This window comes from Dipteris shenzhenensis, chromosome 19, assembly GCF_047967505.1.
Source record: "Dipteris shenzhenensis isolate YYH24624 ecotype China chromosome 19, Dip_SZ_1.0, whole genome shotgun sequence".
Classification (NCBI taxonomy): Eukaryota; Viridiplantae; Streptophyta; class Polypodiopsida; order Gleicheniales; family Dipteridaceae; genus Dipteris; species Dipteris shenzhenensis.
The window spans coordinates 53,059,541-53,075,297 of NC_141614.1; the positions used below are offsets into that span (position 1 = coordinate 53,059,541).

General features: G+C 46.8%; 1 protein-coding gene across 1 annotated transcript in view; it reads left to right on the forward strand.

Annotated features, from left to right (window-relative positions):
- The window catches only part of ETFQO (electron-transfer flavoprotein:ubiquinone oxidoreductase), a 186,400-nt gene that overhangs the window by 139,203 nt on the left and 31,440 nt on the right, over positions 1 to 15,757 (forward strand). The window contains exon 17 of the mRNA XM_087390501.1: positions 9,338 to 9,404. Coding sequence (XP_087246627.1) covers positions 9,338 to 9,404 — 67 coding nt within the window. The remainder of the gene's footprint in view (positions 1 to 9,337; positions 9,405 to 15,757) is intronic.

The following is a 15,757-nucleotide window of genomic DNA, read 5'->3' on the forward strand; positions in this document are numbered from 1 at the left end:
TGCATGAACCCAGAGCCAGAAGAAAAGGGTCGAGATCTAGGTACCACTGTAAATCTGTACCCTTCTCCTTAAAACCTGCAACCCTGACCTGTTGGAAGGGAACCCTCTGAAGGATATCATCAACAGACATGTGTAGCCTCCCTCCAGACTGAACATCAAAATCCAGGGCATCCGCATGTGCATCCCGCAAGGCAATAACCTGAATAGGAATACCCGTCCAAGTGAAAGCACCCAACCAAGTGGAATCCATAAGGGGCATATTATCTGTGTCCATCCAATCCACTGGAATGGCTGCATCAATCTGCCAAATCCTCCTTGCACTCCCTCTGAGACGACCAACTGATAAAGCTCTCCGATCCTCTGAAAGCTCCCCAAGATCCCATAGTGGATGCATGGCCTCTCTCCCATGTGGACTACTGCATAGAGTGCGAAGTGCCTAGTGGTTTGCCATGCTCATCAAGTATGCTTTCATTCCAGAGGAGGGTGGCACTCTCCGAAGTGTATTTCTGAAGCTATCCCAAGCTTTATGAACGGCAGCCATAAGAGGAGAGGAGAGAGATCTGAGTGGGGCTGAAGTAAAAATCCATCTAGTGCTGTCCACCGCCTCTCTCTCTCTCTCTCCACCCCTCGCCGCCTCTGCATCTCGCTCTGCGCCCACCGCCCTCTCTTTCTCCGCCGTGCCCTGTGCCCCTCCGCCCCACCCTGCGCCCTCTCTCTCTCTGCCTTGCCCTGCACCCCTCCGCTTTGCACTGCGCCCTCCCCCCTTTCTCTCCGCCCTGCCCTGCGCCCCTCCGCCCTGCACCCTCTCCCCTCTGCCCTACCCCTACGCCCTGCTCCCTTGCTTCGCTCTCCCGCTCTGCTCCATCGCCTCCCTCACTGTCCCTCGCTACCGCTCCGCCCCTCGCTGCCCCTCGTTGCCCCTCGGCCCTGCTCCCTCACTGCCCCTCCACCTTGCTCCCTCGCCTCTCTCTCCCGCTCTGTCCCACCTGCGCTGCTCCCGTTCTGCCCCACCCGCCTGCAGCTCCGCCCTCCTACAACCCCTCCTCCGCTTATAGCTCCTTCGCCCGTTGTTGCCTCCCCTCCTGTGGCCCCTCTGCCCGCTGCCTTCTCTCCCCCATAATGAATGACAAAGGGGGATGAGGACAGGGGACTAGGCGGGAGACCCTTCGGTCCAAATTTACATTCACGAGGAGATGGGGAAGGGGAAAACACAAAAGCAACTCAGCCTGGAGGACTTCAACAAACGCAGCAACCGGAGCGGTTTGACAGTGGACAACACCGCGGCCTAGAAGAAAGGGGCCCACCCGAAGCCCATGCCGCTCACCACAGCCTCGACCTCTATGGTTACCACCACTATTTTGCCACCATCATCTGCCTCATCATCTACACGACCTCTCTCCTCTCCATCTCCTGCATCATCATCACAGGTCTCCTCCCAAGTAGCCCCATCACTAGCCCCACCAACCACAGCTCCACAGTACTTTTCCCTCGTATACCCTCTACCTCTCAGTCAGCCACCCTTCATCGCCTCATCCGGCCTCGCTACTCCTACACACCACTCCCCCGCCCAGATCACGCTGTCCCCACCCTCAATACAACCTCAGCAGCCCACCTTCATTCCAACCCCTCTCGAGATCCAGTTCCCACCTGGACTTGGATATCTTAGGCCCCCACTAGATGCTTGGGACTCCCTATTGGCTGAGATACACAGGATTCGGGCCCGTCAGGTAGATCTGACACATTACACTCAGGAGCAGGTCCGATATACCCAGGAGCAGGCTGGCATTATACACGAGCAGCGCACCCTTATCCAGGGGCTCAGACACAACATCACACAGCTCTGAGAGGAGCTCGGCACCCTGAGAGTAGCACTTGGAAGGACCCCAATCACAGAGATGGAGGCACAAATAGCCGCGATACAGTTGGCTATAGTAGAGACAACTAGATGGGTGGACGTGGCAAAACGGGAGCCCGCAAAGGCAACCGTTTCAGCTGCCATACAGGAGCAGCATGAGAGGGCTTCGAAGGCCCTCAACATCCAATACGAGGGATCACCCGAGACAGCACCAGCACCACGACGATGCCCATGGAGGAGGCGATCACCTTTGTGACCACCACCATGGGGGTCCCTGACCACGGCATAGAGGGAGCATGGCGTGTTGGGAGAGACCCCAACCGAGAGCAGTCCCTAGTCATTCGCTTGAGAGATTCACATGCTCGACTAGCGACACTCCGACATGGAGCCACTCTACAAGAGCATCCCACCCTGTCCATGGATGAGGATTTGACACCATTACAGATTGAGGAGTGACGAGTTCTTCTCCAGCAGCGGGATGTTGCCCGCAACGAGAGAAAATGGACCATGGTCCGAGATGGTAGGTTGTTGATTGGCACCCATCAGGCTCCCACCTGTACTCCCTAGGGGGACCGGGCCTATGAGACTCAGGTTTCCAAGACCCTAGCCTACACCATTTGGAACTGTAATGGTACCTTATAGTCACACCCAAGGAACTTCTCGGAATCTTACACAGGACGAGACATAGTCTTTCACACGGAGACACACTAGAGCCCAAAGCGTCCACTACCGATAGTCAGTGGCTACACATGGGAGTTAGCCTTCAGGGATGAGACGAGGGATACAGGAGGAGTTCGAGGATCAGGCGGGGTTGCAGTATTGTATAGGTCTTCCCTCGTTGGAGCCATCTCCATTGAGAGGAAGGACGTACACTCCCGATTCATGTGGATCCGAATCCGACGCATAGCCACTTGTGACCTTTTCATAGCAATATGCTACTTCCCGCCAGACATATCCCACTTCGCCAAAGTGGCATGAGAGGAGGGTGAGACATCGCCATATGCACCCTTACATCAAGATATCCCAGACCTTTTAGCTCGCGGGGAAGTTCTCCTTGTTGGGGACTTCAACGCCAGGACGAGCATGCGCCAGGAACCACTCCTAGACTTCCGAGACGACTCTATCATGCTACCAGACATGGACCTAGATGGAGCAGGTATGACCAGGATCTCATCGGATCGATACGGGCTTGTTACACCATATGGACTTGCGCTCCTTGATCTGGGCAGCATGCATGATCTCATCATCTACAACGGGCTTGACCTATGGTCCTCCTCAGGTGGTTTTACTTGCTTCCCTTATGAGGGGGACACTAGTGTAGTAGATTACATCATGGGATTCCCTACCTTCACCTCACGTATCACCGACTTCACCATAGTACCACTTCCTCCAGGAGCTGATCACACATACCTATTCTTCACTATCGCCACCTCACGCTTAGTCACACCACACACACCACATATGAAGCACGACACCTACCACGACATACACTTTGATCACAGCCTCTCCCCTGCCTACTCTAGATGCCTAAATAGACTCCTAACCTACATCGATCACATACCACTCATAGAGGACCGTGCTGCCTTGATTAGTCGCACACTCCACGAGGCTGTCCTCCAAATCTCTCCCCACACCACACGGTCCACTAGACCACGGATGCGTCAATTTTACGAGCAAACAAGTTTATCCGAGCGTGTTTTTCAAGAGATTTTTAAAAATGTTTTTCTTTAGGAAACATAGTTTTTACACTTTTATTTTCACTAGAACTAGATCCCTTTATCATAAAAATATACAAACTAGTCACTCATTCATTTTTACACAACATAATTTTCTTATTTAGAGACTTCCCTTTGTACCCCTATTATTACCTTTAAAAAGTGTTGATTCCTTTAAGAAACATTCCTCATAATCACTCTCAATGTAATAATACTATGCATATATAATTACTTATTAACACATTTATATCATATGGCAATATCTTTTTAGTGTTTTTATAGCATATTTATGGACATGTTTCTAAAGAAGTTTAAATTACTATAAATAAGTATTAACTTGGGCTTATATATCACTCTCATAAAATACATGTAATATTTAATACTATATATGAAAGTTTTTTTCAAAATATAACTCCATAGATGTGCTCAAATGGGGTGTTTCGATCAATTTGAGTGGTTGAATGACTATATTTGGACATTGGATATGAAAGTTATGTCACGTTTAAAAGTGCTGTCCAAGGTAGTTTCGCCAGCGAAACTACCTTGGGAGACTTGCTTCAAAGGGGTTTCGCTGGCGAAACTGCCTGGATGGCTTGCTTCAATGAGTTTTCTTTGAAGAAACTCTTTCATGAAGATAGGTTGAGAGAGGGTTTTCAATGTCACCCCCTATTAAGTAAAAGTTGTAAGAGGGATCATAAGGGAATTTTCATAGAGAAATCTACTCTACATGTGGGTTTCTTCAAAAGCCATCCCATTATGCTCTCATCATTCCTACAGATTCACCTAAAGATTTTTGTATAAAATAGGCATTGCTATAATACTTTGCATATTTCTAAGTGAAACTATGTTTTCTTCTGATCGATTTTTGCCATATTTATGCATAGTTGGAAGCTTTTTTTTTCCTTCACTCGGAGGCTCGGAAGATTTCGCTCAGAAAATGCTCGTCCCCCTAGACCACCACCTCTTGGTTCTGTACCCTACAACAATTGGTACGATGCGGAGTGCAAGGCTTATCGCCCACAACTCCGACTTGAAACCAGGTGTCACCTCCCGAACACACCAGACACAGTACGCAGGCCTCCTGGGACACGAACTCCCCCTCTAAAGGACTCGCATAGGCTTACTACCCCCCAAATCAAAACCTCTAAAATCTACATATCCTATAGTCTCCTGATCATGCGGGATTGCGGGACAGTGTCGAAGGCCTTCCGAAAGTCTACAAAACAAGCGTAGACTTTCTGGCATCTCGACCTCGCCTCCTCAATGATGGTCCTCAGGGTGAAGATGTGGGCTAGTGTGGAGTGCTGTCTCCGGAAATCTGCTTGCCCTAGAGCACGCTGCCCATGTGCCTCTGTGTGGCTGTTGATCTCCCTCTCCAGAAACGATCTGTAGATCTTTGCCAGCATGTGGCCAATCATGAGAGTGCGATAGTTCCTGAGAATCAGTCGTGCTTCTGGTAGCTGGACTCGTATCCACATGTGTCGCGCATGCTCCTCTCTCCGTCGTGCCACTCATATGAGAGGTCTCATGTGTGATCTAAAGAGGATAGCCACTCCCCTCGAGCCCCGCATACTAGTGTCTCTCCTCGTGTCAGAGGAGAGACATTGGTTTCTAACATTGCAATGGCACACTCTGGTCTAATCCGGGTGGTTTCTCGAATACATACACTAACAAAGACATGGTCTTCTATACTGAAATAGATGAGAGCCCCACACACCAGTGTCTCTCCTTCCTATGAGATGACTCCCATGTATATCCTGTCACAGTGGGCAATCCTCTCTCGGGGCTCTTATGTATTTCAGTATAGAAGACCATGTCTTTGTCAGTGTAGGTATTCGAGAAACCACCCGGACTAGACCAGAGTCTGCCATTGCAATCTTAGAAACATAGTGGGGAGAGAGAGAGAGAGAGAGAGAGAGAGAGAAAAGGTTAGGGTGTAAGGAAATGATGCACAAATGAAGACGTAATGAAAAGGCTCTCATTCATTCATCAAGTATGACAAGACAAGTGAAGTACAAGCCTTATGTAGGCTACTCACACACACTCTAGCACCTAGTGCATATGGGATAAGTCCCATGATGTTACGTGGCACTCACACAAGACTCACACACATAAACTAGTATTGGATCACCTAGTACTACACACCAACACTTCACACCAACACACTCTTTGGCTATGATATCTCCAACACCCCCCTTCAGAGCAAAGAGTGTGAGACCCAACATGCAAGGAGTAGAAGAATTCCCCCTCCACCGCAATACTGCAAAGAGCAAGGCCAACTATCCAACACCTCTTGTGTGATAGTGACTTCTCAGTCAACTCGCGACCGGCAAGGGCAAACCATCACTCGTCATCCCCCCTTACTTTGAACTAGGTGGTTAATACCGTGGTCAATACCATCAACCAAAGTAAAAGACAATACATTCATTTTGGGGGGGCAACCCAGGGCAGAGGACCTCTTATTGACTCCAAAGACATTCAATTTAGAGGGACAACTAGGTTGAGAACCTTTATTTGACTCAAGACAAACACACAGCATCATTGGTCATCATCTATCACCTCAGAGAGGGATAGATCATGTAATATAGCAGATAGAGCTTGCTCCTCAGGTCCAGTAGATGTGAAGTATGGCGGCTGATCTAGGACGCCAAAACACAATAGCAGCCTCCATGTGTGCAAGTGGGCAGATATAGGTGGCTGTAGGTGCTCCAAATACAATCCCTAATCAAAACACAGCAAGAATATGCTCCAAAATGCAGAACTGAACCAGAAATGGAGCTCTTGTCGTCGTAGGAACTGCTTGAATTGCTGCAGCAGGTCCGAAAGCTGCAAAGCGGCTCACTAGGGCACCCCGAAGTGCAAAGGCTGGTCACCAATGTGCAAGGAGTCTCTTTGGAACAGTTCCAAATGCTGTAGCAGGACACTAGTCTGAAAATCAGCTGTAGTGGATGTGCTGGAAGCCAAGAGACTGCTCGAAAAGGCCTTCAAATGACTCGAAATGCTACAGAGAGTGTTGTCAGGTGACCAATTACACAGCAGCAGTAATAAAAGCTTGTTCTTGGCATTGAAAACCTCCAAAAATGCACCATTGAAGGTGGCTATGCAGCAGCAGCTCAGAAACCCTGATTTCGGCAATGGAGAGCTCCAAAACGTCCTTGAGCACTTTCAGCCTCAGCCTTGGTTGTTTACCACCTCACTTTGAGGGGGTTTTATTTATCCTCATGATTTCATGATGTTGTATTTCGGCTCAGAGCTTGCTCTAGCGAGTTTCTTTCTTACTTAATAGAAGTCTCTTTTTTGCAAAAAAAAAAAACAAACGTCCTTGAGCAGTCACACGTGCAGGCGCCTCTTGCAGGAAGTCCTGACTAGCAAGCAAAGAGGGAGCCAAAGGCCTAGCTACAGTTCCAAGAGGGCTTGAATGAAGGCGGCTGGCTGCAAGGACAGAGAGCGGAGGTGGAGTAGTTATGGAGGAGGTAAAATGGAGCAGGGCTGAGGCGGCCACAGGTTGCAAGAAGAAGGACTGAAGCAGAATTAGGGTTAGGGCAAGGATGACGAATTAGGGTTAGGGCAAGGGTGATGTGGCAACTATGGAAACATGGTGGAGAAAGAAAGAAAGAAAGAAATTTTATTAGAGTCTTCGGAAGACCGATGGGTCTATGAGACTGAAAGAAAACCTGATACAAATCACAGAAAGGGTGAAGCTATTGAAACGAGCATCATCACCCATGCTGAATCCTAAGTCTGATCATACATAATCAAATACATATGGATGTAACAATGAAAAGAAAAGGACTGGAGCGGAGCGGAATCCTCCGTATGTCATGTCGCCCTGGCCAGTGCATAGCCGGTGATGGGACGTTGGTGCCCGTGAAGGGGTGCTGTGCATCTCGGTCTCCTAGACGAGGCTTGACACAAGACCATAGCCACTGTGACTCCCGTGGGACGTATCGCGGGTCTAAACAATGACGGGAGGTCCCCCAGAGTGATCTGTTCGTCCCCTCGATGTCTCATGTGTCGTGCTGCGATCGTTGGGTCGGGGTCTCTGTCATGTCTGCGGCTAGAGACTGGACGATCAATGTCACTCAATGGGAAGAACTCTGTGATCCTGCTCTGAGAGGTGTCTGATGATGTGGCCAAGCCCCGTCGCTTGAGTAAGTGCTCTCTGTGTCGGACCCCCTCGTGAATGAAGGCCGCGAGAGAGAGGGAGAGAGAGAGAGAGAGAGAGAGAGAGAGAGAGAGAGAGAGGGTTAGGGTGTGAGGAAATGATGCACAAATGAAGACATAATGAAAAGGCTCTCATTCATTCATCAAGTATGACAAGACAAGTGAAGTACAAGCCTTATGTAGGCTACTCACACACTCTCTAGCACCTAGTGCATATGGGATAAGTCTCATGATGACACGTGGCACTCACACAAGACTCACACACATAAACTAGTACTAGATCACCTAGTACTACACACCAACACTTCACACCAACACACTCTTTGGCTATGATATCTCCAACATGCACACTGCAATTCTCAGTCCACTTTGTGTCCCATTGGTCCGACACCGTCATAATTCACCCTCTTCTTTCTCTTGCTTTTCTCCTTCTCCCCCTGGTCCTGATCTCCTCTCTCTCGGATGATCACCCTACCATCCCTGTATGCAGCCCATTTCCCTGCTTCTCTCGCCGCCATGACGTGTACCATACCTTCCCTCTGATGTTCCCGTTGTAGGAAGGTGAGGTCATCATCCAGGTAGATCCGGGTTCCTTTCAATGTCACCCTCGTGCTCATGAGGGGGTCTTCCTATCCATGGCTGTTTAGAGCTTCATCACAAGTAGCCTTGTGGGTGCATTGGGCTTGCCAACTCTCCAAGCTGTCTCACATGTCAGGTTCACACCCATTTTGGTGAACAAGGCTTTTGCATCTGCCATAGGAGTACCTTCTACTGTGAGACCTCGGACTAAAACATTAAGGGCTCTACTGTTTGTCCTTTTATCCTCCTCTAGAGCATCTGAAATGATCTCTTTCTTGGGGACAGCAGTACCTTTCTTGAATCTCTCCATTCCAAGATTGCAGCCTCTCCTCTCTTGATCTTCTGGGTGCATTCAGCATGCTTACCCTTCATAGTGTCTTGCAAAAATGCCAAGTCTTTACTGAGTTTTTCATTCTTAGATTTCAGCTCATCTATGATCTTGCATCCTTCTTCAGAATTTCCCTTTGCCCCCTTGAGCTGCTTCATTTGTTCCCTAATGATGTTCAGCTCCTCGTGTAGGGATGGCTGAAGCTCCCCTTCATCTCCGTGTGTATTTGCCTTGAGTTTTACATTCTCATCTTGGAGACTAATCACTTGAGCTTCCAGGCTCTCAATCTTGGATGTAAGAAGACTGTTTTTCACATCCATATCTCGCATCATATCCATCTGCATTTTATTAATTTGTTTTGCCCATTTTGCATGCATTTCTTCTTGCCATCCCTTCATGTCGTCATTCCTTTGAGCACGTAGGTTTGAAAACTCATCCTTCTTGTATTCTTCCAATTTCTTTTGTAAGCATTCAATTTCAGCATCTTGTAGCTTACGTGCCTCTTTGATAGTGGATAGACATGCTTTGGCATTCCCATCCTCTACTTTCTACCCTTTGGTCCAAACTATGCTGTATTTCCTGTGTTTTTCCCCGCTGGTTTTCTGATCGGGTGATAGAGGGAGAGAGAGAGAGAGAGAGAGAGAGAGAGAGAGAGATCTCATTTTAGCAACTCAATTACTTGTTCTCTCTCATCAGGTATGTTACAAGTAAGGATGGAGAAATCAAGTTACACATCAACACTCAAAATTGCCTCCATTGCAAGGTGTGCATACTTAGCTTCTCTCTTTAAACCTTTAATATGTTGATTCTAATAAGATCTTTTTGGCATATGCGAGCTTGAGTTGAGCGAACTGGTAGAGAGAGTTGTTACTTATTTTATGAAAGGTTATCAATTATAATTTGTCTAATCCTTTTGCAATTCTTTGGTGAAGGACTAATACATTTTTTTAAACATATAGTAGAGCAATTTAGTATAGACAGATGCCCTTGATGTAAGGTTTTTCATAATACAAGAAATGTAGGGTTTGTGTGGCTAGTAGGATCCCTCTTGTTAAAACCATGTCACAGTCTACAAATGGCCTACCATCTTAAAAATCAAGTAATCTCTTTAGGTTCAAAAGATCCTTAATTCAAGACAAGTAATAGCTGCATCCATGAGAATTCAACACCAATCCCTACAAGTCCCTAAATCAAGTGGCATTGAAGATGGCTTATAATGCATGACACTTAAGGGAATGACTCCAAGCATAATAAAAGTGCAGAAAACGACCAGTTGGAAGCACAAACTTAGGGGTCCAAGCAAGAAAGATAGAAATAAACAAAGGGAGAGAGTTTATTAAAGTCTTCGAATGATCGAAGGGTCTGTGAGACTAAAAGAACGAGATACGATGAGAAAAACCGGAGGGTGCGGCCACTAGTCAAGCATCCATACCCAAGACGATGTGTGAAGATTTTTGGAAACCCCAAACTCGTCTTGTACACATGTACATGTGTGATGTTCAACTTGTGTAAGCAGCTTTCGAGTAGAGCATGGTATCCAATGGGTGACGGTGTTTTATTGCGGGATGACAGGTGCTCTTCATAGTTGTCTGGAGTCATATGTGCATGAAAGTATGAGCATTTTATGTGGTGAGTGTCTTGTAAATCCATGGTGTTAGGATTATTTCGTTATATGTAGTTAGTCGGAGGGGCAATTAGATGCGAAGTGCTTATGGCATGCATTAGTGGGCACTAAGGTTGTTGTGTGGGCATTAAAGCCTTGGTCTAAGTTGACATGACCCCAACACTCCTGAAACCTCTGATCTGCAAGCAAACACAAGAACACACCAAACGTGAGGAATCTGAGCAAGCTGCTCACCACCCAACCATGACATCTATGGAATGTGATCCCGAATCAGGACATCTCCCCTCCGAGCCATGAGATGAGCTACTGGCATGAACTCCCAACCAGATCCTAACCAGCCTGGTGTCCCATACCACCAGGTGGTGCTGTGAAGCCTGGGATCTGTTGCTGGGCCTTGGGCTACGCTATGATGCAGGCGCGCATCTGCGACTCAATCCGGGAACGAGACTTGCTCCCATTGGCTCCCTGAGAATTGAATCCCTGGGCCCCTCTAGTCATGCATAGCACACCCACACTTTTTGAGCACCACGAATAAATTGCATGAATAAAAGCCCCAAGAGATACTTGCTTTGATATACACACACGGCACCCATCATCACCTCTGTAATATAAAGCATTCAAAGTTTTCACCCAAAAAAAAAAAAGTTTGTGACTTTTGGACAAAAAAAAAAAGTGTTTGTGACTATCCAAGTTTCACTTTTTCCAAATGTTGCTACGGCAATCTTTCTTTGATTGCTTGCATGCTCGTCAGATAGATTATCCTATGTATATGTCCTACCTTGATATTTTCTGGCTTTGTAATTGCATGTTTCCTCTCAGGGAATTGCTTTTTGCCATATAAGGCTCTATGGATTTCACACCAAAAAAAAAAGTGTGTGTGTGTGTACACTTGCAGCCCATTCAATGGGACTTTCTTCTAGGTCACATTTAACGCAACATAAAGGGATGCCCTTTTGTCTCTCGTTTGATTGCTGATTGGAAGCAAATACTCTCCTATCTTAAATGGAATGGCAAGGACACTCTTGAAGGTAACTCCTTGTGTGCTGAGAGTCTGCATTGGTCACAAGCATTCATGCCTCCTTTGGTCTTATAGGAACCTCACCGCCCTCATTTTCTTTGGTCTAAAGGTATTTGCCATGTGGATGATGTGCTTGATGCAGCTAGTATGGTCATCTTTTTTCCTCCTGCCAGAAAGTATGCTTTTGGGCAGCATTAAAGGCCTATGTAGCATTTGTTGTCACAGATGCTCCATGATTTTCAGCCAGTATCTCATCTTGAGATCCTTGACTGCCTCAAAGATTGGGTTCTTCAATCGGATGATTGTCTTTGCCGTGCGCCACCATTAGCTGATATCATGGTTGCATCTTTGTATAAGGTTTTGTTGCCTCCTCCATGGCTTTCTCATCATGCCAATTGCCTCTGGTTTATAACATGCACCTCTTAGTGGTGGTGCAAAATATTGCATCATATTCGGACTTCCAAACTCCCTCTTTGGCAAAAGTTGGTTTATGCTTGGGGTTCTTCTTTTTGGACAGATTTTAGCCCATCGTCATATTGCTCCTGCCACTTGTCGACGATGCGTGTCTATGCGGGAGTCTATGCCTCCTATTTAGGCATTGCCCAAAGTCACGTGATTTCTTGTTCTTGCTATAGCAACGGATTTAGGCTTGTTTCCCCAATGCTTCTTTTGGCAGGAACTTGTGGCTGTTTGTTTTTCATCCTATGAGGAAGGGATATGGTCTTCTTTTTTATTGGGTCATTATTGGGTATTAACCCTATGGAAGGGCCGCAATCATCGGGTCTTTGGTGATTTCTCTCTAGCTAAATATCAGTTCTTTTGTGCATCTTTACGACAATCGTTTTATGATTGTCTGCATGTGTGGGACATAGATTATCATGCCTTCTTGTCATATGATGATGTCTTCTGATGTTTGTAGTTATTAGTCCCTTTCTTTGGGAAGGTTTTTTGGTAATATAATGACAAGTGCATACAGCTACTTCCCTAGCCCCGGTTCAAGGTTTGCCAACAATCCAGCCAGTTCCTTGGCCTACGTGCGCTTCCCACAGAGCTCAGGTTGCAACCCTTTTGGGGACCTCCCTTTTGCTGTGTGCAGGCTGGTCGAAGCTTTGGTTGTCATTGTGTGTCGAGTTTCTGGCTATCCTTCAGTTTGTGGCTTTCAATTCGTGGCTCATTTTTGCCCTTTTGGCCACTGCTCCAGGCCTGTTTGTAGTTGCTGTCCACGGGGTGTGTGGGTTGGGTTGTGTGCATGAGTGTTGTGCGCATTTCTCTCTTGAATCTGTGCATCCCTTATACTAGTGTGCTACCCTTCGTTTCTCCTGCAAATAGTCCTTATTTGTGTGGTTCTTCATCGCCTCTTCACCTCTCTTTATTTCGTCTATGGATACGTCTCCCTTTCCTCACCAATTTTCCCTTTATTTCTGACTCTGCATAAGCCTCTTTTTGTCACTCGACCTTCTTTTCGAACTTGTCTTTGCTGTGAATTTCTGCTTTCCTTTAATGATTTTTTAACAACTTTCTTTGTGCTTTAATCTCAGCTGGTTTACAAGCTGTGTTCCTCTCTATATTTACTTTTTAATACCTCTCAAATAGATCTCTTTTTACTAGGCCTTTCTCTGCCTAGCTGTTCATCCCTGGGTGAGACTTAAAAAGCTGAAGTCCCAGGAACATCCTTGCTCTATATAGGAGCAGGCATAGCTTCAGGGGGGATCTTATGCAATGCCAGGAGACATTTGGAAGCCATGTGGCCAAATTTCCTGCATTTAAAACAAGCACCTGCAAAAAGACCCATTTTAAGCTTGTAAAATGCACTACCCATTGCCACATTGTTCACATTATCAGAGCAAGATTTTGGTGTGGGTCTCGAACAGCCTCCTCCAGGAGAGTTACTTTTCTCAGGGATTGGAGAGACTCTCCCTTCTTTGCTGAGACTTCTACAAGGTTGAGTTGGCATTTTTAGCCTCAGCCTTGGTTTCTTTCTACCTCATTTTTCTGAGGAGTTTTTAATTACATGCTTAGCATGTTGTATTTCTGCACAGAGCTTGCTCTAGCGAGTTTCTTTCTTACTTAATAGAAGTCTCTTTTTTGCCCCAAAAAAAAAAAAAAGCATGAGCTGCATAATGCACTTTTGGAATAAAACAACCTACCCGAAGTGCGTGCAAGCCAGTTTCCACATCTGCAGCATCTGACATATGGCCTCGGAAAAAGATAGGCTTCTTAGCATATTCCTTGACAGGATCACCTTTATCATCAACCTCGACAGTGATGCCAACCGTAGGAGTAGGCTCCTCTTAATTATTTTGAGTGTCTTCAAATCCTTCATGCATCACTTCTTACACTAGTTGGGCTTCATGAGATACATTAGGAGTGTCATCCTGACCCATGGCCTGCTTTTGGTTTTTGTATTGAGCTAGCCTTTGTTTGTCGAAGGTTTTTTCATATTGATCATGAGGAAATTTACGGGACTCTAGAACATGCTTTAGGCACACAACATCATGCTAAAAATCAATTTTTAAGATTATTGATTAATGATGATAGTTTCAGCAGGGATTTTTTTTTTTTTGGGGGGCAAAAAAGAGACCTCTATTAAGTAAGAACGAAACTCGCTAGAGCAAGCTCTGTGCAGAAATACAACATGCTAAGCATGTAATAAAAAACACCTCAGAAGAATGAGGTAGAAAGAAACCAAGGCTGAGGCTGAAAATGCCAACTCAACCCTGTAGAAGTCTCAACAAGGACAGGAGAGTCTCTCCAATCCCTGAGAAAAGTAACTCTCTTGGAGGAGGCTGCTCGAGAGGATCCCTGCATGGTCACCCATATGGCCATCAGAGTGTGTATCGTATCTGTCCAAGTATTGGCCAAGATGTGAGAAGGGTGAACCTGAGAACCCTCCATAGCCTCAGTGCATCTGGCTCTCCAAATGTGCCATGCTGCAATGCTAGCTAAAATCTCCCATGGAGAGTCAACCGAGGAATGAGCAGCCCTGAAGAGAGTGGCCGGAACATCCTCTAAAGAGCACGACTCCACAAGGTGTTGTCGGATGTGTAGAGCCCAAGACGAGTCATGTCTCTAGAAGAAAACTTGGGGCCCTAAAAGAGTGAGCCAAGCCACTGATCCCCAGGTCATATAGAAGGGGAGGCGAACAAAAGTGCTGAAAAGACTTGCAATCCCCTTCCATACGATTCTCGCCTGTCTGCAATCCCAAAGGCAATGCTGTACTATCTCCGAAGCAGAAAGGCAACGAGGGCAAGTAGGGTCAGCCCCGAACCTGGATCTCCAATGGTTCACTACTATCCCACCATGAATAGAAAGCCAAAAGAAGAGAGTGATTTTTCTATTCCGGTGGAATTTCTAGAGCCTTTGCCAAAAAATTTTCTGCAAGTCTGCAGAAATCTGATAATTCTCCCAATGAGGAGCTCTGGTGGGCCTCCAACCCCTACAGCTGAGCTGGAATTTCCTGGCATTACTGACCGTGTAACAAAAGAAGGGGATGCCCTTCTCTCGGTGTCCTTCATCTATCCACTCCCATTCCCCAGGGTCCCACTGCAAAAACTTAATTGGGACGTCTCCATAGAGCCACAGCCTCCATGAGCCCAGGGCAATGAGTAGCGGGTTAGGATCTAAGTACCACTGTGAAAGAGAGCCATGCTCCATGAAGCCCACTATCCTGACTGGCTAAAACGGTACCTCCAACAATATATCGTCTGTGGACTTGGACAGCCTGCCCCCCGAAGAAACATCAAAGACTAGGGCATCCTCATGTGTGTTACGTAAAGCAATCACCTGCAAAGGAATGCCTGATCTGGAAAATGCCCCCATCTAGGTGGAACAAGTAATAGGCATGTCATCTGTGTCTACCCAATCCAAGGGCAAGGCTGCATCAATCTGTTGAACTCTCCCTGCACTCCCTCTGAGATTATGAACCACCTGGGCCTATCGGTCTGCAGGAAGCCTCTTGAAGGCTTTCCATGCTCCCACAGTAGATGCAGGGTCCCTCTCCCATTTGGGCCATTGCATGTAAAGAGAAGCTCCAAGTGGTCTGCCATGCTCATCCAAAATACTGTTGTTCCACATGATAGGCTGCCTTTCAATCTCTTCACGGGTGGACGGGGGAATCCTGCGAAGAGTACTCCTGAAGCTGGCCCATGCTTTCAGGATAGCAACCATAAGAGGGGAAGAAGGAGATCTGAGGTGGGCTGTGGTGAAAACCCATCTGGTACTGTGTATCCAATCACCTCTTGAAGTGGGTGTGCGAGACTGTATGCATCTGATAAAAAAGTCCTTCCAAGGCTCTTGCCTTGGCATAAGTCCTCTCACAATGACCTTGTAGAGTAAGGCTCTGCACTGTAGATCTGGGTCAATGATATTCAAACCCCCTTCTCTTGTAGGAAGAATCAAGGTCTCCCAAGCCACCATGGCTGTAACATTAGTTGTGCCATCTAGACCACTCCATAAAAAGTTTCGTACGGGCCTC